This window comes from Python bivittatus, unplaced genomic scaffold (assembly GCF_059951505.1).
Source record: "Python bivittatus isolate LINGU-HERP-01145 unplaced genomic scaffold, Pbiv_v1 ctg000080_np1212, whole genome shotgun sequence".
Taxonomy (NCBI): domain Eukaryota; kingdom Metazoa; phylum Chordata; class Lepidosauria; order Squamata; family Pythonidae; genus Python; species Python bivittatus.
The window spans coordinates 55,232,346-55,257,564 of NW_028277035.1; the positions used below are offsets into that span (position 1 = coordinate 55,232,346).

Sequence of the window (25,219 nt, forward strand, 5' to 3'; positions counted from 1 at the left end):
ATTTCCATCCATAATTTGCCATTGTGAAATCACTTTTCATCTGACCTCTGCAGAGTGGTAGGAGCAATTAGAATGGTCTGTCCCAGGTGAAAGAATCTGCAGGTACGTGTGGATTTTCCTAATGATATAGGTAATTCCACTGCATACTTCATTAACCTCTGGAATTCAAACCCAGAAAGAGCACTGGATGTGATAGCCTCAAGCATCCTCTTTGTCTGTTGATCAAGGGGTGCTAATAGGTTCACCAAGGATATTTAGAAGATGCAGAAGCAGAAGAGAGAAATGCAATAATCATGATGAGCAAACATGATCATGGGTACAAATCTATATGTGAGCCTACACTGTTGTGGGAGAATGCCATCCAATAGCTTTGTTTAACGGGCCATCACTTAACCCAGCAGTATTGGCTAATTTCTGCTTCATCTCCAACATTCTCTTTTGGGAGAAGATTTCGGAGTAGATAACAGGGCCTCAGAAAGTCTTGGAAGAAACTGGTTATCTAGATCCCTGTCAGTCAGATTTCAGGCCAAACATAGGACATAAACTGCACTTATCATTCTTGTGCATGACCTATGCCTGGACCTTGACTGGGAGAGTACATCCCTTCTGGTCCAGGTAGGTTTATCAGCAGTCTTTGATAACATTGTGAGGACTGGGGGCTGAAGGCACTATTTTACTGTGGTTCCACTGCTTCCCAAGTAGATGGTTACCTAATGTGATGATAGTGGAAGAGAGCTTGAGTTTTTGGCCACACTCTTCTGGAATAGTTATCCCAGTTATCCTGGGGACTATTTTCTTCATGCTGAATCTTCCTGTGCTATACATTTGAGCTAGGGAAGCAAGCTGCAGGATTCCCACTTCCAACTAAGTAGGAAGAGAACCAAGAAGCTGGACAAACACAGCTTGCCCTTCAATGTAAGGAAGGGCCCCCTCCCTGTTAATCTTCAGGAGAAAGATTATCCTCTTTCATCAGGCTTTGGGTCATAATGTACAGTGGGGGCTGCTATCACTATATTTTTTTATTAGTTGTATTTATTACATTTTCATAGTTTTCACTACTATGTTGTTTATCATTTTTCTGTTTTTTTTTATTTTTATAAGCCGCCCAGAGTCTTATGATGAGGCACCATAGAAATGACATTAAAAAAAAAAAAGATTGATGAAGGACAAATTTAACTCAGAAAAAGTGAAAAAGTCAAATTTAAATCAGTTTGAAAAACTCCAACTTTATGACTTCATGTCTGAGTACATTTTTTTATAATCTTGGAGGATAAACTACAGGCCTGGGATTTCATTCTACAGAAACAAAAGCCAACATTCCAAACATTTCTGTGCAGAAGACTTCAGTAACAGTGTTATTCTAGTTGTGTGAAAAAATCCTGTTCTGGAAATGGAACATTTGTTCCACTTTTCTTCCAGAATGTGCTAGTCCAGCCATTCCAGGGAGTGATCTAGTAGTTTTCCAGAAGTAAGTCTTCTGGAACAGGAAATGGTCTACAGTGTTTACTGTAAGATCAAATGTACAGAAATGATTAACTGATTATCCTCACTCACTTAAATCTCACCATTTTTAAAGCAGGAACAAAGAGCAAACAGGAACACAATAGAGGAAACACTGCCCCATTTAAAAGACCCATGTAAAACTCTTCCATTTAAGTTCAGTTGACTGTCCCTTTTTATCATGTAATGGCTGATCCACATTTGCAGGGGATTCTATGCTTGCAGGCCCAGGAAAACAAAACTGCTGTGCCTTTTCAATTTGTGATAAAAATAATTCACCCAGAAACTATGTTTATGTCTTTCTAGTTCTGCTACAAAGGGAAGATTAAATGAATCCAAATACATGAGTAAAAATTAGCACTATAGTGCACGCCTCCCTATTAGAAAGTCTTCCCACATTGTTGTGTTTATAGTACTGGCTGAGGCAACATATGTTCAATGCTGTACAATCATTTGAAAGAAAGAAACATCACCATTTCCAAGTTTTCCATAATAGCACGAGGACATTAAAAACATAGTCAACATATTCTGAAGAAACTCTTGAGGGGTTAGTGGACATTTACTTGTACCACCTGAGGTTTTCTTTGGGCAGAATCCTCACCCTTGACATTTAGAGGTTTTCCCCCCCTAAAGAGCTCTATAAGAGCCGAAGATTTTTGTCACCTTCCTACCATTTTCCAATATTCCTGCACCACCAGTTGGTGAACTTCTATCTTGCTGTATAAGTGATAAGATATCTTGTCCTTCCACAGCTGCATTTGTCTTCTGTTCTGAGTTACCTTGTGAAGGAACTGGACACTTTAAGATCTCTGATCTGAAAAAAACAAACAAACCAACAGAATTAACCAAACAGCAAGAAATCTGAATCACCAAGCACAGTTTAAGTATGGGCTATTCTTCCATAGCGATCAAGGAACTTCACTTTCACTAATCTGTTTTTGAACCCTTTGCAAGCTATAAAAACATAACTATTTCTATTCTCCTAAAAATGCCCTCTCCAATGTGATTGCTGGTTTCTGTTCAGCTCGGTGAGTTGAAGGACAGGCACACTTGCTGCCAAGATGTGAATATATCAGGGATCTTGAGAAGAATCCTCTTCTTCATCTAGATAATACAAGATTCTTCCCTTACCCTTAAATGACTTACTTATCTACTCATAATCAAAGTGAACCAACTGATAGTTCAGAAATGTAATTTACTATACTGTATTACTTTAAATCATGGCGGTCTGAAAGTTATCTTTCAGCATTAAGCACTCAGGCTAGCCAAACAAACATGCTACCACAACAAAAATCTCAAGTATTCTAGAGTATGTTGTGGATTGTTTAAACAGCATGTTTACATGTGTGTGATCTTTGATTACAATTCAAAGGCCTGAAATTTAATTCTCTGAATATTTCCTTCATTTTCTGTTAACCTAACTCAGGTAGAAGTTTAGTAAATAAGTAAAAATATACAGATAGTCTAACACATGTAAAATATTAATTACTGGTATCCCCAATTAATGATAATTAGGCAGACTGGGTCCATCCTTTACTAGGTATCTCAAATTATATCCTGAGATAAGGAATCTACATTTTTAAACTATTGTGGATAAAATACTTCCTACAAGATTTATTTATCACAGGTAGAGGAGTTAAAAGGTGTAGAAATTCTATGTAAAGAAAAAAAAACATTCTAAGAAAATAACCTAGAACATGCTTAAAGGAAACTAGCCCTGTGAGGACATAGGATACAACAAAGTTTTCAGTTATCCTCTTACATTTGTTTTTATTTATCCTTATGGTTTTGTTAGTTTAAATTCATTCTCTCATTTATAAATCAAAATAAAAAAGGGACAAGCAGATTAACATAGGGTAAAATACATTAGGTTTTTTGGGATTTGTTTGGCAACAGTAACTCATGCCCTTATCACCACCCACATAGACTACTGTAATATGCTGTACTTGGGGCTGCCCTTAAAGAATATTTGGAAACTACCATTGGTCCAAAATGCAGCAACCAGTATACTTTTGGGCTTCTGAGGCCCAAGCATATAACACTGGTTTTGCAAATCCTGCACTGGTTGCCAATTGATTTCTGGCTCCAATTTAAGGTGTTGCTTTTGACCTATCAAAACTCTTCATGGCTTGACCCCCAGATACCTGCAGGATCACCTTCTCTAGTCAATTTCGGCCCAACCAATTAGATCTACTAGGGAGAAACTGCTACAAATCCCACCTCCACGTTCAGGAGTTGAGGCGAGGAGGAACTATGGAACCCTGTGGAGATCAAACCACTCCCCTTTTTGCTGGTCTTTCAGAGAGCCTTCCCCTGATTTGATTTGATGTTGCCATCTTTTTTTTTTAATTTTTTTAAATTTGTATCGCTGTTGGGTTTTTAGTTTGTCTTGGGTAGGTTTTACACTGTATTTTCTCTATGTAAGCTGCCGAGCGTCGTTTTGATTGCAGCAGCAGAGAAATATGTTTAATAAATAAATAATAAAACATTAAATTCAACGCCTTGTACAAATTGGGTAAATAATGTATCTGAGATGCATCTGGTTCGATCACACGGACGAATCCCTGCAGTGGAAGATGTGTTCATATGTGCTGGATACTAGCTCCAAGGAGGGATAATCTACATAGTTTTCAATGTATGTGTCCTTCCAAGACCTAGTTCAGGCTCTCACAACAGACATTAATCCTGGTTCATATGCCTGAAGCAGCCTAGGTAAATCACCAGGTTCTGGATTACTCCAAAGTGAGAAGGGCAGTATATTCCCGGGAGAGGGGCTGTTTTCCTATCTCCAAACTCTCATTGCAAGGGAAGGAGAGTAGTTCTGTTTTAACGAAGAGCCTTAGCTTTCTGTTTTAGATGTAAAAACAAGTGCTGTCAATCTCACGGAAACTTCTACTCTGGATTTGGCCCTTTTTCATTAGCATTCATAAAACATTGAATAAACGATGAAGAAGACTGAGCAGCACATCTGTGTGAAGCAAAAATTATAGGGGAGGGTGGCTCTTAGGAGCCTGGGAAGTAGTATGTCTTACCACGCTTTGTAACAAAGTTTCCATGGAGAATGCAACAGACTACATTCATTTTAAAGACTTTCCACTGAAGATAATAGGAAGCTTGAGAGAAAGTCTAGAAGCAGAGCGACTGGATAGATTGTGACCTCAAAATAATGTCTGTGACTAATTGCTTTTTAATTAAGGCTCTTTTCACGATCAGAAAACTTTTAACTACAATTAACTTGAAACAACGGCTTTTATCACTTAAAGTTAAAAGAGTTTGCAGAGTTAGCAGGACTGGATAAAAACCTGTATTTCCACATAGGTGTATGTGTTTACAGGGAATTGGACTATCAGGGGTAATTAGCAAAGATTCCCGCCAGGGGACGGCTACCTCAGACATCTGCATCATGGGCTCTTTGTGGGCCTTCAAAGGCCTCCAACTGGAGCAAGAATGAAGCTGAAGGGCTCTTTGGTTTGATTCTCTAAAGAACAGACCATATAGCAAGTGGTAAGTAATGTGAATTTAATTTATATAATACAATGGCTAGATGGCAGCATCTCCCAAACATCAAATCTGAGGATAGCTGTCAATCTCTTTTTTTAATGCAAAACCCCTTTAGGAAAAGGTTACCCATGATTTCATCTCTGCTTATACTAGCCACTTTCAAAATGCTAATAGTTTGGTCTCGTAATAAAACTGGAGTGGCATCTGTGTGTGGCCTGTCAAGATCCGCCCCGCAATACATTTCTTCCTTAAACACCTGGTCTTCTAGCAGAAAGTGAATGAACCACAACTGGTGTAAATATTACTCAAACAGTGAATGGCTTCATCCCCTAAACAGCATATGGTTGCATTTTTGTGATGTCTTTATGTCCTTTCTTCTTTCCAACTCTAGAAGCAGAGGAAGAGACAGAACACACACATATGTGAGCCTAGCATTTTACACAGTAATAAATAATATCCTAAACTTTTAATCTGACTTTTCAAACTGTATCTGAAATAGACAAATTGGGCAGTTGCAGCAGGAAATCAAATGCAGCTTGCTGAACTTAGTGAGCGTATTTAAATTGACTAGACCAACAGGATATATATTTTCTTCTATAGCCATAATACTCTAGGCATCTTTTCTGCTTTTTAAAACAATTCTTCATCAACAAAAATGACATCACTGATTTCAGCTGTCCTTTGTAATGGAATGATCCATTATATGCGAGGACTAATTTGATGCAGTGGTTAAGGCACCAGGCTAGAAACTGGGAGACTGTGAGTTCTAGTTCTGCCTTAGGCATGAAGCCTGCTGGGTGACCTCGAGCCAGTCACTCTGCCTCAGCCCTAAGAAGGAGGCAATGGCAAACCACTACCAACATTTTGATAATAAAACTGCAGGGACTTGTCAAGGCAGTCGCCAGGAGTCAAGGCTGCCTTGAAGACGCACGCGCACACACACACACACACACACACACAATCCATTATATATTTTTAAAGGGCTATAGAAAATGCTGCATAATGTGATTGCCACACATCTATTATACAGAAGGTAAAGATTCCCATGAATCTACCTTAACCCAGAGTTCATTACATGTCTACATCCCTATGGTTTCCTTGGCAAGAAGCTGGAAATGATTTGACATTGCCTCCTTCCCAAATATTCCCCCTGGCCTATAGAGTTCCTTCCTGCTCCTATTGGTCTCCAATGATTTTAAGGAACTCCTTCTATAACATATGCTTACTGTTCTTCCTAACAGTCCTTTTCACCCAGTTTCCCATAAAATAAAATATAAAGCCTCCTTCTAGTCAAACTTGACTTTTGGTGATTTCATAAGCTCATCCATTGAATTTTCCTGGCAATGCCTCCTCCTGGATATTGATTTCTTGGACTTATCCTAGACCCCTAGAATTTCTTAATTATTACCATCAAAGTACTAACTGGACCTGTGCTAGCTTAGTTTTTTTGAGATCAGCCAAGGTCAGCAAGATTCTGTGTAATTTCTTCCCATTTTAATTATTAGCCATCTATTTGGTTATCACTTGTTTGTCTCCTTGTTCCAATGGACACAACTACATGTTATACCCAGTGTGTTTATCCTGCCCATTTTCACATTATTTTTCACTAACATTTTCTGAGTTCACTGAATATGCATAATCTTTTTTGGATGGTTTCAGGTATCCCCATTTGGGAAGTGGTAGTCGTCATCATCATCACCATCATCATCATCATCCCAAAAGGTGACAATAGGAAACCATTTCCATAAACCACATGGATGTTTTTGTGAAGCAACCAGGAGCCAAGCTTAGGGAAAACTTAAATTTGCCCAACTTTAATTTTTTATTGATAAACATTAGAGGGTTGTGGGTTTTTTTTTTTTTTTTTTTTTGGCAAACTGTAGAGACTATAGGAACATTTAGCCTATATATAAATATAGCCTATATATAAATAAATATAAATAAATAAATATAGAGAGCGAGAGAGAGCAATTAAAGAGTAGGAGAGGTACTAGGGACTGAATATATGAATAGTGAAGCAAAGAACACTCAAAATAGGATATTTTTCAGAGTTAATGGAAAAACCACCAAAGGGAGCACTCATTGCTCATATTTAGTGTAATATTTCAACTGTTAACACAAAAAGTCCAGCCTTTTCTAGACATCTGTCCTTCCCTTTCTATTCTTGTCAATTTGTTTCTTTTCACGGTTGTTGGGATCAGTGATTTGAACAGGGTTAATTATTAGTTACATATTAAATAGCAAACCTCAAGTACAATAATTAGAAAATGTATAGAAAGGATTCTATTTCATGATATGGAAATGCATCTGGTAACCTCAGTTACAATGGATGCTTGCTTTTTTGTGGTGTCACCTCCAATGGACATCTGCTCTGGCATGTTTTTGATTAGAGGTACAGTATGTATAATACAAAGTTAATGGGAATGAATCCATTTTGGAATGTCAGTAATTTAGTTAGAACCTTATTCAATTGATTGTATATTAATCTGCTTTGTCCTCAAACAAATTCTCAGGGCTGCTAACACATTATAATACAAAAAGTCTGAGAACCTAATTGAAAGCAACACTGATATTATAAGCCAGGAAGGTCTAGCGTTGACCTTGAGTCCTGGGGAATGCATTCATAAAGTTTTCTTTACATGCTCTAAGATTTGGGAACTCAGAGTGTGGTCTCCAATAATTTATTTCTGTGTTTTATTATTTTGTAAGCTACTCTCCTTTGTCAGTAGAAAGATTGGGATCATTTAAGTAATTCAAAGTCTGGCATTTCCCTTATAGATCTTTGGAACTTAATCAACAGAGAAAAAGAAAGAGGAAGAGCAACTTTCAAGCCTACAGAAATTTTAGAATTGTGAGGGAAATTTGTAGGAATGAGAAAACTCTCTCTCTCCATATCCTGTTTGCATGTTTATTCTATTTCCAATCTGTCCCCTAATCCATTATGGGGCCAGTGGGGCTGGGACTCTTTATTTGTACATTTTTTCACTGGCAGGAACTATTCTGGGAAACCTTTTTCCCTACTTTCCTCAAAGTTGCTTCAGATTTTAATGTTGGATTTTGCTAAAACCTAAGGTTGCAAATAAATGTATGTAAATGTAAAAATGTAATGTAATGTTGGAGGATGAGGAGAGAGAACATGGAATAGTTTAACAGATCAGGCGCCCAATTTTTTGGTGCTGCATTGATGTGATGTACCTTAGTCTAAAAGAGCTGTGCAAGATTGTGCATTTTACCAAAAAAGCTACCTTCAAGCATCATGCAAGGCTAAAATATTCCATTATTTCAAAGCTTTCCTGTTCAGAAAAGATCAAAACCTTTTTTTAAAAAAAATGAAGAAAGCAATTGCTTTTACACTAAAGGCTAAATGAGAAATCGGGGTGTAGGGGGGGAGCATGGAGTAAACTTAACCAGATTATTATATTGCATAATCATCCACATTAGCCAGAGTAAATGGTGGTAGCAATTATTCAAGATTGGAAGCATGAGTACTTTTTATGTTAATGCATCAAACAATTAATATATTGGGAGAAAGAATGGCATGAACACAATCAAGGTAACCACGGGGCCAGAAAGAGAGCTTACCTTTTCCTGTCTCCTTGCAGTATTGACAAAAATCACACCACAAAGTCATTAGTACCAGGAGTGACACACCCATTTGCCTAATGTAGGGACAGGCATTTTTTGCTAGTGGTGGGGGAACTGTATGCATTTATTTTAAATTTATTTTTGATAGTGAGTGGCTGCAGGAGTGAGTCCAAGCACCTAGGAGTGGTCATGACCACCATCTTGACTTTTTGACATCCCTCCCCATGAATGCCCCTGAGAACAAGCATCTCTGGTTTTCCTTTCTTTGGGGGTTTCTGCTTGGGATAGGCCGTTTTAGGTGCACCAAGCCTGCCCAAATATTTAAGAAATCTTGCTCCTTTTATTTCTTGCTGAAAATTGTGTCAACAGGGTTCAGAATATATGCCCTCCAGTTTCGGGAGCTCTATTCTGGGAGTCTTGGGGTCTGCAAAGAAAGGGCTCTGGAAGTGACATGTGGCCTCCGTTACAACCATGAGTTATCCATCAAGGCCTTCAAGAGGAAGGAGATAATTTTTGTCAGAATAATGAAAAGTTGGAAAGAATTAAACTCCTTTCCATACCCCTCACACCCAATTCCAAACTCCCACCCTACATCCATAATAAAAAGGGAACAAACCTAATACTGATTCAGCTTAATATTTTCTGCCATTTACCTGGCAAAAAAAGCCATCTCCTTTTTCTTCTCTTTTCTTTTTCTTTTGCAGTACTGTTTTGTGGGAGGATGTGGCTTTGAAATTAAATGGGTTTACACACCTATGCACATCTATGTATCAATGAACCATTGTTAAAGCTGCACAGCATGCTGTGGGTGCTACTACCTCACTATACCTAACATATACAGCCTGTGCATGATTCTCTCCCATTTACCTAAGCCGTATGTACCAATGTTTTCAGTGGGACTTATTCCCAAATAAGCGTGCATAGGATTACAGGTAGACCTCGCTTACTGACTGCCTAGTTTAGTGACTGTTGAAGTTATGACAGTGTAAAAAAATAGCTTTGTGACCAATCCATGCATTTACAACTGTCACAGCATCCCACGGTCACTTTATTGCCATTCAGACGCTTCGCAACTGGCTTGTGACAAGCAGAGTTAACAGAGAAGATGGAAGTAAAATCATAAATTGTGGTCATGTGGTGTTTTGTTTAACGACTAGGGCACTTCACTTAATGACTGAAGGGGAAGTAAGGTCATAAGCCTGTCGCAGTCACATGATTTTCCACTTAGCAACTGAGTTTGGTAACTGCTAAGCAAGGACTACCTGTACTGCTTTAGGCTACTGACAAAAATATTATTTTCTATCCAGATTTAAACTATTGAGTTGCCACACTGTGTATATATATATCTGAACAATGAAACTGAAGCATGCAGTATTTTAGACTGATGCATGCCTATTTTATACAAGAGCATATTCCTTCCGTCTCCTCTGCCACTGATATTAATTTGAGTGAATGCTGTAGAGGGGTTTAGTTAATTACTTAAGTGCCACGAGTCAAGTTTGATTCCTAATGACTTAAGGACAAACTCTCCCTATCTTGACTAGTTTTTAGTAATATCTCAAAGAAAGCATACTAGAATAAAAATTAGAAACTGAATAAACATTTTATTATTCTGAGAGTCAAACAATGTAATCAGCCAGATAATGTAATCATGTACATATTAGCTTTCTGTAATCTCATCAGTCATTCATAAGTACATTCTTCTTAGAAATAGCCTTCTATAACTAATATTTAAAATGTATCATCCGAACTCCAAACATAGCTTGTCTGACTGGAGCCAAGATGTCTAGTATGAAGCATATTACTCAGATAATAATCATGAAAAAGAAAAGTCGAGATTTTTTCTTCTTAGTCTCCTAAATATATTCCTTGTCTGTGTATTAAATTAAACCATACTATGAAGTCTTTATATAGATCATGGTATGTTAGTTGTGAAAAGATTTGTTACTTCTAATGTGCTAATCCATAAATCAATATATTAAAAAAAACTGCAAATCTTTTGGAACCCAGGAGATAAAAATTTACTTTTGCTCAAACTGAGGATCAGCTGGATTTCTCTAGAGGGCTATTCGAGGTGGAGGTCAAGACTGAAATTTGATGCCATCTGCTTGGAAAGAAATCCTGCTGGGACTCACATCCAAATGGATATACTACAAAATGCCTCAATAACATTGTTTAAATGAGTATGAGGTTGGCTTCACAACTAATAGCTACTGTAGCTTTGGGTCAGGAAATATTAAACCATTAGCACTGTCAATCATTCTGCTTCTCATAGAGTGCCATAAATATGAGGTTGGAATCTGAAATTCTAGCTTGACAAAATAGGAATTAGAGTCATAGAGTTGGAAGGGACCTTAGAGGTAATCTAGTCCAATATTGCTCAGTGGAGGATCTATTGCAGCATCTCTTACAAATGACCATCCAGCTTCTGCTTCAAGACCTCCAATAAGGAAGAACTCACCACTTCATGCAGCAGCCTGTTCCACTGGCTGACAGCATACATGAACTTGATTCCTTGTAGTTTTAATCCAATGATTTTGGTCCTACCCTTGGGTTTAATAAAAAAAATAAACTCACTCTCTCTTTAATGTGGCAGTCTTTCAGATATCATATCTTCCTTCAGTCATGTCTTTTGTAGGCTAAATATTCCCAGATCTTTAAATGTTCTTCATAGGGTTTGGTTTCCAGACTTCCTCCCCATCTTGGTAATCCTCCCATAAACTCAACTAGCACCCTCCTCTATGAAGAACATTTTTCCCCACAAGACAGCAAGTTTAATGCTAATAGCTTACATTTGTTTTGAGCTATGCTAATGATGCCCATGAAATTTGCTTATTCTTCTCTATATCAGTATTTAGTTCAAAGGAACATTTAGGCCCGACGTACCAATACATCAAATTACAATTATGTTTTGCATCAATTTTGTTCCTCAAATGTGAGATTACATGCCATTAGTTTGGTTCATATATGTCCATCAGTCTCCAAAGTTTATGCCATATCAACATTTCCTACCCTAAATGAAAAGTGGTATCTAAGATATCCAATCTGAGTCAGATCAAATTCAGAAAATGGCCACAAACAGAAAATTGCATAGACCTTTTATGAAATTCCTTTATAGTTTCTTTGCTTAATGTCAAAGATTTGGGTAAGGACATCTTAATTACGGTGTATTTGTTATGGAACATTCAAATTTTCCTAAAGTTATTTGTACCAGGTGATCTGAATATATAGGTTTATAAAAGTATTGTCTTAGTATTGTTCTTCACGTGTAAACTGTTCTGCAATTTTTTTTCATGAAGAGAAGTATTCAAGCAAAATCTATAATGGAATACCTGTAGAAAACTTTCGTTCGTAAGTATTTTGGGGTCTGGCAATACAACTTGTTGAACTAATTCTGTGGTACTGACTCTCCTATCAGTTTCTTCTCCCTTCTGTATACAAATATCTCACTAGGACTTGTACATCTTATTTATTTTATTATTTAGATGTATATGGCTGCCCCTCTCACCATAGCAATTATGGACAGTGTAGAAAGGTTAAACAGAAACCATAATATAAAACCATTAAAACATAATTCAGGAAAGAAACAGCAGCCAAGACTAAAAATGATATAATATTAACCCACCTGGGCTTCACTGACTGTCTAAACCCCATGTGTGGGCAAACAATTAGGTTTTCAGTGCTCTGGAAGGCCAGTGGGGTCAGAGCCATTCTGATCCCTGGTGGTAAGCTGTTCCAGAGGCCAGGTGCTATGACAGAAAAGGCACACTTCCTGGGTCCCACAAGATGGCATTTTTAAATAGATGGGACCTGAAGCATGCCCTTCCTGCTGGATCTAATAGGGTAGGTAGGGCCACTAGAGACAGAAATCTTGAGGAAATATGTCACACGGGGAATGCAAACATTTCCACATCTCAAACTGCAAAACCTAATTACACAAGGGCATATTATCCATTCCAGAGAAGGAATTGGGCCAGCAATCTAGTGTTCAGAATATTGCTGGCTCTACTCTAACACTACTTATCAGCTCCCAGAAATTAAAAAAAAAAAAAAAAGATTAACACCTATGGGGAAATAGTTGCAAAATATCATCATGAGTTTCTCATAATTTAGTCCACTTGGATAGAAAAGGAAGAGCATCTTAAATCCAATTGTGTTGAAAACACAGAATTTATTTCTAATGGGAAAATAAGCACCCACATTTTAAGGATTCTCAGTTGCTTAAGAAATCTAATAGTTCTTCATTGTATAATTCTGTGGATGCAGAATCTCTCCTCGCCATTCTCTAAAAGAAAGTATGCAAAATCTATAGGCTTTGGGGCTTTGTTTCCCCTGAACATCTGTTCATCTTTCTGCTAAGACAGCATAGTTACACCTCTACTTTCCAGAGTCACTTTGCACAATAGCTTTTCCTTTTCTCACCAAGGAAACTCTGCATACTTTAGGGTGCCTTGGACATTGAGGTGATCTCAGTTTTGCAAAGCCCCAATGATTCTGCTGGGTCTCAGCAACGGTCTGTCTAAAAGTGTTCCCTTGAGGGCACAATATTGCAGGATAAAATGAGTAGAGATAATCAAGCTGTTTTTCAGGCAGCCCCATCTGCTGTTTCTAATCTTCTCAATGCAGAAACTTAGATAAGATTCTGAGGAACCCAAGAGGTTTCCAGAAAATAATTTGAAAACCACTGACATAAATTCCAGACCACAATCTGGCCATTATGCAAATATTTTCTACTATAGTTCATTAATCTTAAACTGACAGTTTATACTGTCTGAATGTTGCAATCCTATTTGAATTGCTTTTCCAATATACATCTTAAGATATTCCAAGCAGTTAATATATGGATTTGTATACATAGCTTCTTCTTGCATTCTTCTCCTGTCCTTAGTCCTTAGCTTAGTTTCATTAGCAAGAGCAGCCCTCTCAAAGTTCATTTTCTCAAGAATTAATATGCCTTACAAACATAGCATCATTTACTGTGGATTAAATTTATATGGAGTCATTTATATTTTTCTTAGTTTCCACAGTGATCATTTTTTCGTCACTCAGTCACTTTATTTGTATGATTCTTCTCAGTATACAAAACGCTCAGGAATCCTGTTTGGGTGAATATGTGGAAGGCTCAAACTGGGTAGGCAAGAGGTCCATGCAAGCTTCTTTCTTCCCAACATCCATATACAGTATTCAGTCGGAGGTCAGGAAAGAATTGTACTTGCATTTGGAAGAATGCAAGAATGGCTCTCAATAAGATCTTGGATCTTGCCTTGGATTGTACCGAAAGCTGTGCTCAACTGATTTTATGCAAACATGGGTACCACTCTCCTTCAGACCACCAGCTTCTTCTATTTATGGGGGTCAAGGAGAATAGAGGACAGGGCAATTTGCATGTCTCCCTACTCTATCCAGTTTGCTCTTCCCATGTTCACTTGAATGCCTGAATAGGACTAAATTAGTTCACAACGAAGAGCACTCACATCACGAATACATCGTTATGCATAGCATGCCCTTGTGAAAGGCTGTTGAAAGTAGTTTCCCAGCAAATACATATAAAAACATCCAGCAATAAAACAAACGAATAAAAAGGACAATTCATTTATAATTCCTGTGGGAACATGGAGAGAAATCCAGGCTCTGATTCTACTTATCTGCCATTAAGCATCTGTATGGGGAGCAAGCTCTCAACCTAATAAAATAAATTTGAAGAAAATAGTAACACTTTCTACTTTGTCTATAAACAGACACAATATTGTGGTATTTTTGGGATCTACTTTGTTTTTCATTAGAACTCTGAGATCTACCAATCAAAAAGAGAGAGAAAGAGAATAGCTCAAGGAGGAGGATGTAGCATGTTCAGTCCTAATTTATTTACCAAAATTGTATGCTGCTCAACTCCCAACAACTGTGGGTACCTCACTGCAAACACACAAACATCATTTCACACAGAAAAGTTTCCCCAGCAGTCACGTTTAGAAAGAAAAAAAGAACTTGTTATATACTTTTCATATAACACAGCAATTTGAAACTCTTTGTGTGGAGATAAATTTGCTACTGCTCCACTTTCTATTTGCCTACATATATAGTATGTGTGTGTGTGTATGTATATATGTGTGTATGTGTATTTCTTTTTCTCTCTCATATATCCAAGTTAGGCTAAAGAAGAAGAAAGCCAGTCAGTTTCCATGTTATGATATTGAATATATACAACCATTTTCACGGACAACATCAGGAATTGCTTCGAAGTCCTGAATTGCGTTGATAGAGAACCAGAGGAATTATGGAATGAACTTAAAGGAGTTATTAAGGATGAAAGTGAAAAGAAACTGGCAAAAATGAAGAAACAGAAGAAAGCAAACTGGATGTCAGAACAAACCATGGAATTTTTTTTTTTTTTAGATTTTTTTCTCCCGCCTTTATTATTTTTATAACTCAAAGCAGCGAACATACCTAATACTCCTTCCTCCTCCTATTTTTCCCACAACAACCCTGTGAGGTCAGTTGGGCTGAGCGAGGGTGAGAGGGCCCAAAGTCACCCAGCCGGCTTTCATGCCTAAGGTGGGACTAGAACTCACGGTCTCCCTGTTTCTTGCCTGGAGCCTTAACCACTAGACCAAATTGGCTCTAGACCAAACTCAAACTAGATCAAACTGCTAAAAGAAGAGAAGCCAAAGCCAAGAAAGACAAAAAAAATCTCAGAAAGGAACTTAACAGAGTTTCAGAGAGCTGTTAGAAGAGACAAAAAGCAATATTACAACAACTTCTGTAAAGACATTGAGGATGGATACAGACATGGAAAAACAAGGAAAGTCTTTCAAAAGATCTCTGAACTCAGAAGGAGGTTCCAACCTCAAATTGGTATGCTAAAGGATGCCAATGGACAGATAGTAACTGATTCAAAGGAGATCAACAATGGAAGGAGTTTACTGAAATACTATAGAATAGAGATGCCAATAGAGCCAGTTTGGAGTAGTAGTTAAAGCACCAGGCTAGAAACCAGGAAACCATGAGTTCTAATCCTGTCTTAAGCACAAAGCCCTCTGGGTCACCTTGGGCCAGTCACTCTTTCTCTCAGCCTCAGGAAGAAAGAGGCAAGGGCAAACCACTTCTGAAATCTTGCCAAGAAAACTGCAAGGACTTGTCCAGGCAGTCACCAGGAGTCAACAATGAGTGAAAGGTACAAAAAACAAAGAGATGCCAATATTCAAGATACCTTAGAAGACATTCCCTACTTACAAGAACATTTAGTACTAGAAGATGAAGTTAGCTCAGCACTCCAGAAGGAGTGCTATATGCAAGTCAGAAGGTTATAGAAACTGATGGATACCCATTGGAATATGGCAAGCAACAGAAGAAGAATCAGTAAAGATTCTAACCAAGCTATGTCAGCAAATCTGGAGAACAACACAATGGCCAAGAGATTGGAAAAGGTCAATCTACATTCTAATACCAAAAAGAGAGAGAGACAGAGAGACAACGAAGTATGCAAACTATTGTACAAAATCCTTAATTTCACATGCTAGCAAAATAATGCTTAGAATCATCCAACTTAGATTAGACCCCTACATGGAAAAAGGGATGCCAGGTGTTCAAGCTGGCTTTAGAAAAGGCTGAAGAAGACATTATTGGTCATGCATGCTAATAATTGAGAAAGCCAAAGAATATCAAAAAGAAGTCACCTTCATTGATTGTAGAAAGGCTTTTGATTATGTCAATCATGTCAAGCTATGGAAAGTGCTCAGAAAAATAGGAATCCCAAAATATCTCATTGTCCTCATGAGAAACTTATATGCAGGTCAGGAAGCCACAATATGGACAGAATATGGTGAAAAAGACTAGCTGCAGGTTGCCCAAGGAATGAGATAAGGCTGTATATTCTCCCCTTATTTATTCAACCTGATTGACTGATTGATTATATGCCATCAAGCAGTTTTCAACATCTAGCAACCACATAGGTAGATTTTACCCATGACGATCTGTCCCTAACCTGGTCTTCCAACATTGCGCCCATTGCCACTGTAACTGAGTCCATCCACCTTGCTGCTGGTTGTCCTCTTCTTCTCTTTCCTTCCACCTTTCCCAGCATTAGTGTCTTTTCCAGAGAGCTAGGTCTTCACATAATGTGTCCAAGTGGGAACATTTGAGCCTGGTCATTTATGCCTTGAATGAGAACTCTGGGTCGATTTGTTCAATGATCCATTGGTTTGTTTTCTTGTCTATCCTTGGTATTCTCAGGAGTCTTCTCCAACACCAAAGTTCAAAAGTGTCAATACTCTTTGCATCCTGCTTTTTCAAAGTCCAACTTTCGCTTCCATAGAGTATCAGAGAGAATACCACAGCTTGCACAATTCTGATCTTTGTAAATATAGATACCTCATGGTCTTCAAGAGGCCTTGGTTTTATATAAGAGCAAATCTGGAAGCCATAAAACAGAAGCCTAATCACTTTTATAGATATAGCAGTTGGCATGTAATTACCACCTCTGCTACCTGCAAGTAGCAGAATTGCATTAGCTGTCCTAGGGGCCTGATCAGTGACAGCTTTAGCTTGTTTTCTCAAAATAACCTCCATTCTCTTGAACAGAAATTGACTACCACCATAATTATATAAATGCTTCTGTTTATATTTTCTGAATAGAGTTTGATTTAATTGTAACTGATGGTGGTAACATGAATCTTGCAGAATGCATTAAAGAAAATGTGAGTTAGACGTATTGTATATAACCCAGAGAGAGAGCGCACTGAAAGTGGGAGGGCTTGCAAAAATATAAGTCCTTATTCCTGACTATGATATATTTCGGGCCTGGCTTTGAAATATCTTCATGTCTAAAAATGAATCCCTTCAGAAATCTTGTCCCATGATTTTAATTTTTTTTTATTTCAAAGTTTGAACAGGGAAGATGACAAATACAGCTAGAGAACATAATGAAACAAAACCTTTAAAAGCACTTCTAATATTACTGGTACTTAAACGTTAAGTATTGAAGAATAAATCTAATTAGATTGAAAAGTCCAGTTACAGATATTGAATTTGATTACATGTATACTCAGTCAGTGAAATCATATTGGAAAAGAGCTTTAAATGTCCACTACTGTCTTCATCCTGAAAGGACTACATATTTCTGTTCTTTCTATTCATATGTGTATAGAGTGCTCAGTTTTTTTCTGCAATGCGTCTGGTCAGCAGAGAAGGAAGAGCTCCTTGCTGTCTAGAAATAAATGTGATGAAAACTGGGATATAATCATGAAAGTTTATTCAGTCTTTTCCTCCATGGAAAATTGAGAACAAGAATCTGTTTACCTGGATTGCTACAAATGTATATTATTATATCTATTAGTCTAATACTTCTTTTCTCTAAAGCTTGCTTAGCACTTGCCCTCTGACTATTTTTACTCACTTTTTTCCCCAAAGCTCTATTTTCACTTGTAATTTTTTAAAAAAATCTGGTGATAGAAAAGCAGGTGGGAGGATACTTTCAAACTGAAAACAACTGAAATACAAGGATTAAAATCTGCATGTAAAAACAGCAATAGTTTTCATCAAAGAAACTCAGAGGGAATTTACAAGTACCCATGCCCACTCACTCAACACTCAGGCTGTTTTGAGCTGAAAGAGGAAGGGGTATGCCAAGCGAAAACACAGAGAAAGAACCACAAAACATTTAGCCTAATATTCCTAGGACACTTGCCCTGCGTGACTTGGCTGAGTGTTGTGAAGACAGTGGACACATCAGGCGATGTACTTTAAGCTGTAAATACAAATGAAAATGCAGTTTTTGAGCTATGGGTAATAGAGAAAGGTATAAGGTATATTTATTGTGGACCATCACTGTGACATAGAGAAGAGGTTTGGATAAGAGCTTACTTCATGTCAAATCCATTTGGTAGACAGTGTGTCAATTTTTATACTTGCCATATAACTAAAATCTAACACTGGGCAGATTTTATAATACTTCTCAGATGTGCCTATGAAGAAACACATCTACTCTTAATTATGCTATCTAGCAAAAAAAGAGTAAATATCAGCTTCTACAGGGTGCATCTTTTTCTGACAAGGACCTTTTTTCTGTGATTTCTCCCAGTGCTTAGTTACAGTTGTGTTTGATTTCAGTCACATATTGTTGGCACAGCACAGAATGTGAACTAGGCAACGACATTCAAATGCAAACTAACGTAGTGGTTGCTAAGGCTATCACCTGACTAAAGAAATCTTAATTTACTGATCATATGATTTTTTTTTACAGCTGATTAAAAAAATATGACTGCTTTTTTAATGGATGCCTATTTTAGCATGCAAGACCCTTAGAAAAAACACATTCCTTTTTCCAGTCATCAGTAGGAAAACCCATGTGTCCAGTCCACATGTAAAGATAAAGTTTCTTTGGACTAATCCTGGCGATTTCATGGACATGTCTACATAATTTCCTTGGCAGCAGCCTGGAAGTGGTTGTCCATTGTCTTCTGTCAGGATGTCGATTTTTTGTTGTTTAATTCCTAGGCTAACCTGGTATTATCTGATGGTCTCTTCCAGCCACTGACCAGATCTAGCAATGCTTAGCTTCCAAGCCCAGAAAAAACTGGCCAAGTGTTGCAATCTGCTGTGCATATTGTTTAAAATTTGATGTTTGTTGTCTAGTTACGTGTTTTTAATGGATGACTTTTATCTATTAAATGTTGTAACTTTGGTTTTTGCACAGAGAACTAGTTTGGTCTACAACATGAATGTACAATAAAAATCTACACTGGCTATAAAGTACATCCATTCAACTTTTCTTTCACATGCTATCTTGCATTAAAACATTCATATATAGTGGGAACATTTTTGGAGTTGGGTGGTCTAGAAATTGGAGAATAAATAAATAAATAAATAAACGCATGCATTTAGTACAGGTGGTTGGTCCTACTGTGGCTGATTTGTGAGAATTAATGATTAACATGGGTAGTAAACCTGGCTGACAACTTCTAGATATATTGAATCAGTATTTCTATCATTCACAAAATGAATGGAAATCACTGACAGAAAGTGATATCCAAAGGAACTATTAGCTGCAGTCCAGTGGTCCCTTAGAAGATGTTCCTGGAACCAGAGGATTTTAGCTTTCCTTCTCCAAGGTTAGAGTGAAACCCCCAACTTCAGGAGGAGGAGCTCAACACTGGATTCCCCCCTCCCTCCCTCCCTCCCCTGCTTCTGAGACGGCTTCTTTCCAAAGTAAAATGCATCAAAAGGAAAAACTGATGCTAATATTACCATTGAGTGGTTGGCTAGACTAACACTTCACCCTTCACAAAAATAACATGATTTACAAACCACAGTAGTTAGGAATGACCCGGCATACTTAATCCAAACTGAACAAGATGTGCTTTTTCCAAGCAGCTCCTTTTTTCTCCCTTTTTCTTTTTCTCTCTTTTAACATTAATAAATAACAATAAATAATAATACAGTGGAGACTGCAATATTAAGTATTAAAGGTATAACCCTTTTTCATATTATAAAATAACTCAATGCATTTTGCAACTTCTTATCAATGTCATATTCAGCATTAATTATACAACTTAAGCAACCTTATGTTTATTAACATCTTAGAAATTAATTTATCTAACTCATCATAGTGCTAACAGTTTCCAGTTTCTGTTGTATAAATACCACTGTACTCAGTTATTATCTGTTTTCCAGAATGTATTATTCATATTTTATAATCAATAAAACAATCAACTTGGAAAAAAGATGTGAATCTTGTCTGTTAATATTAATACAAATAGTTAAATGAATGTTTGTGTTAGATGTGCATGAGAAATGCATAGATCAGTGGCTTCACCCAATGTTAAACTGCAAATTTCTGCAGAGCTCAGACACAAAGTATTAAGAATCAATTCTCTTGAGGGAAAAGTATCTACCAGGAACCAGTGAAATTACTCACTGGAGATAACCCAATGTTGCAACTGATAGGCAATGTTAAGTCAATTGTTTTTTAACATTCAAATTCTTAACATAATCAAGAATATGCCTTTGTAGTTCTCCCAGTTTCAGTTTATGAATAAAGAAAACTAGGATTTCTATCTGGGAAATTATGAAAGAAAACTTTTTGATAGCTCACAGATTTTCAGACACATCTTTTTCCTGTTTTGAGGTAGCTTCCTTATTGAACATACACAGGAAAGGTAGGAAATAAGGATAAGAAAAGAAAAACAACAGTCGGAAAAGGAAAGCATAGAGATTGGAGAATATGAAATAAATATCCTTGAAGTGACGGATCACAGGTAACTCTTGAAATAAAAGCAAACAATGAAACTGCATATTACTTTTTGAAAAAAAGGGAGAGATGAATTTCCATTTCCCTAACCCATTTCCATTATAAATATATTTTTATCTACTCTGAAGATAAAGCTGGATTTCTTTAATGCTGAATTCCCTTTTATAATCCATAAAATATTGAAATTATATCAATTTCTCATACAATATTTGCAGTGTTCTCTGTTACAGTTTTTGGAAGATGTATACCAATTTTGTACCTCTCCATATCAAAATGAGGATAGGCTTAAAAAATTATCACCTGTAATCATGGACAACTTAATGGAATAACATTTATTTATCATTTAGATTTCTAATGTTGTCCAATTCAAAACTGACTCTGGATGGCATACAGGTTAAAAAACAGATGCAGTACCTTAAAAAGCATATAGAAGTGAACCTTACAGAACACAGCATAGAAACAAACATATCTTAACTGAACAAACATTACATACCAAACAGACACACTCCAATCTATCCCAGAGCTGGGGGTGGGGGGGACAGGTTTTCAGAGGTCATTAAAGGCTTTCAGGCTCAGGGCAGGCAAAACTTCCATGGGGATGGTATTCTAGAGGGCAGGTGCTGCAACAGAGAAAGGACACCTTCTAGATGACTTACTGGAAGGGACATAAAGCATGACTGCTCTACCAGATCTTGTGAGGCAAGCATAAATTATGGGAGAGAGGCACTCCATCAGATAGCATACTTACACCCTCCATGTATATATAGTTTTGCCCAAGATTTCCAATCTCCTTTATTTCTACTAAACCCCTCCTCTTTCCAGTAAAAAACGGGGAAATGAAGACACTGGCTTCCATACACCCCCTCCTTTTCCTTATTTTTCTATCTCTAGGTCCTACATAGCACTTTTAGTCAAAGAAAGACAGGCAGTGGGGCATTTGGAGAGTGGTATTTTCTCTCAAGGCAAGCAACTGGAATGGTCTTTGAAATTGGTATGAAAATGATAACTTTTCTATCCTGGGTATTTGTTCTGTGGTGGAAAAACGCATCTAAAAACCCCAATGGAGAGGATCCAAATGATCTTTTTCCCCCTCGAGCTGTCAGGTTACAGTGAATCATTGGTCTTTTGCACAGATGAGCCAAGAGCAAGAGTCACTTAGGCCTAATATTGAAAGTTGACCAAGGATTGTTTGAGCATGTATATATGTTAATAGGGGACCCCAAGTGAAAGATTTGCTTTACACTTGGGAAGAAGACACGATAACAGAAAAGGAGACATGAATATCCTTCGTGGTGCACAAACATTACAGACACATTTTTTGATAGGCAACATAATAACTGATAGACAGACAGACAGACAGATCGATAGAAGATAGATATCAGGCTCTATTATTCTAATAAATTGTCCCTGTACTTTACAATGGAAGAAGGGAGATAAATGGCACAGCAGTATACATCCTTGAACCTTCTGCTTTCTTTTAAGGCACAAACTCTGTAACCAGTTAGTTACCACCAGGCACAAACTGGCATAGTCACATATGTAATACTACATCAATGCATTCTGAGTTCTTATTCCAACTCCCCACAGTTCCTTCCATAAAAAATTAACCATTAATCTATGCATCTGCTTCAAATAATTTAGAGGAATCCACATAGGTATTGCTTGCAAAATACATATCCATATTTTGGTGACAGAGTACATGAAAATGGTATTTTAATGGTATGGTATTTAAGAGAAATAGAACAGGACTGGACTAGAATAGGCTAAAAATAGGCTAAAAATATTAGATAATAATATTGGAAGAATTTAGTTAAAATGGGTACCTGGGCAAAGGTAAAGGAATAGGGATGATAAATAATCCAACAATGCAGTCCTATGAATGTTTAATCAGAAAACTCTGGGTGTTAGTGGGACTGACTCATAAAAATTGCATAGGACTACTGCATCTTAAATGGGGTGTACAATAGCAGTTGTGTAAGCTGATCTTGTTCTGGGACCAGGGATTAATTCTTAGATCTTGCCCTTACAGCTACATCTTCCCATCAAGCAGGCCTTATAAAAGCAACCTGAATGGGATATTACATAAATTCCAATTCACAAACAATTTAATTTCAAAGACAGAATGTACTGCTTATAATTAAATCCAGCTGTAAAATTCATCTCCTTTAAGGATCCATGAAGCCATTGTACAAGCATGCAGAAATCTGGTTTCCATCAGCCGTGTTCAAGGCAAGGCATTTCGTATTTGTCCTGGCTCAAAATGAGGAAATATTAAAAGGAAGGCATCCTGTCTACTATGGGTAATGGGGCGCCACTAACCAACATGGCTACAATTAACTTCTGTTGAGTATTTGTTGGCAGGTATCCTTGATTATAGACTGGCCAGTTTGTGAAAATGTGAAATGTGCACTCTGCCTGCAGAATTTTTAATTCTGATATGAAATGTTTAGACTTTTGTTTCAAAGTCTTTAAAAACCAAGTACCACATTAGGAGATAGATTAAAGGCATCATTCCGGTTATATAATACTGCTCTAATCTTACCAAAGCTCCAATCAGATTATGAACAGCTTCTTTTCACCCAGTAGTAATGAAAAGAGATCATATTATAGAAACAGCACAAAATCCCTCAAGTCACTGGTTGAACTCTCTCATAATTTTTCAAAGCATTTTTTCTTTGGTTAATATATGAAGAGCTGGGACTACACATTCAACTTCCAAACTCCACTTGTGGAAGTGTAAGAATGGAAAGCAATTCATATATTGGTTTATGTGAGCCCCAAACATTGAACTTAAATCTGGTGTTTGCCTGAATTCGTTAAAGGCCATGCAGGATCAAAGAACAATTTAAAGGCAATCATTCCTGCAAAACTCTAGGAGCAGACTGACTTGCCACAAAACATCCAAAATGATAAAATATCTATAATGAACCATTTAAAATGTTTATAATTTTATGGCAATGTTTAAATGAGAAATATGAAAACAAATGAAAAGAATAACAAATATCCATCAAATTAATTAGTTATGAAACAAAAAGATATTAACATTAAAAAATAAAGACACAGAAAAACTAAAAAAATTAGCATACTAATTTAATACAAATCACCTAACTATATAACATATATCATTTAATCATGTAATAACAATATATCAAGTTGTATATAAAAATCTGCCTATTCTTGTAAAATATTATGAAATCTATGACAAATGTATTAGGTTGCTTTTTTTTATTAGTACAAAAAATCCCTTTTAAAAATGGATAAATTACTCATTTCTTGAATCCAGTCTTTGATATTCATAGTAATCATACTTTTCCAATCTCTCAATAATTCTTTTGGCTATTCCCCCAGTGATATAGCCACTACTTCTAAAATATGGTCACCTTCCACAGTTTTAGGATAACATTGGGTAAATATTTTCAAGTTACAGATGTTAAACATTTACTTATACATGTTACTTATATTTGGTACAATATTCTTCCAAAAAGAAATCAAAGCTGGATATGACTAAATTGTATCAGTTAATGCATCTTCAAATTTCTTATTTTGCCAACAAAGAAATCTACAGTCCATCCTTTCTGATACATTATTTGAGGGATCAAACAGACTCAGAATAAAACCTTTTAACAGATTAATTTTAAATTCAAGGTCAAAGAAGTTAACATTTTTTATAATTTAGATCAATCCACATTCCATTATCAGACATTCCAACTCTATCTAAATATCACAATTTATTTATTCTATAGATATCAATAATTTTTACTTTAAATACATTTTTCAATTTTTGATATAATTTTACATTAAATTCAGAAACACACTACCTCATAAAAGATAACATTGAACCTTTTTTGAGGCAGCTAAAGCATTCACTCCATCCACAGTAATCAAAACATTCTTAAATTGATTATATTGACACTTATGTGTATTAGGGAAAGAAAATTCTACCTTTAGTTGTTGAAAATCCTTAAAAACATTACAGAGTAATTGATTTAAAGTAACTATGTATGTCCATACTTTCCAAGAGAATATCTTCCCACCTATCTTTCAAAAACCAATCTATGTCCCAATAAAGCCCAAATAACTCTAGCTGCATGTAAGCCAGGAAATGAAAGACCTTAGCCCATAGAACTTGATATTCAGTTAAATTCTCATTCCACGTAAATATACATGATAAAATAAAGCCCAATTATATATCTGAATGTCTGGTAAATTAAAACTTCCTTCTTCTAGACATAATCTTAGTTTAGTTAATGAAATCCATGGTGATCTATCTTGTCACAAATTTATACCTATTTGGAATTAACATTGGGGCACCTCTTAAAATATATATCTATCAAGGAGTAATATTCCTTGATAGATATATATTTTAAGATATTTAAGATACGTGGTAGC

The 25,219-nt window shown here is 36.7% G+C and overlaps 1 protein-coding gene across 2 annotated transcripts in view; it reads right to left on the reverse strand.

Annotated features, from left to right (window-relative positions):
* Positions 1–25,219, reverse strand: part of EFCC1 (EF-hand and coiled-coil domain containing 1) — an 84,817-nt gene that overhangs the window by 23,620 nt on the left and 35,978 nt on the right. For both annotated transcript variants that reach the window (XM_088134138.1, XM_088134140.1), the window contains exon 3: positions 2,172–2,314. In XM_088134138.1, the coding sequence (XP_087990264.1) occupies positions 2,172–2,314 (143 nt within the window). The remainder of the gene's footprint in view (positions 1–2,171; positions 2,315–25,219) is intronic.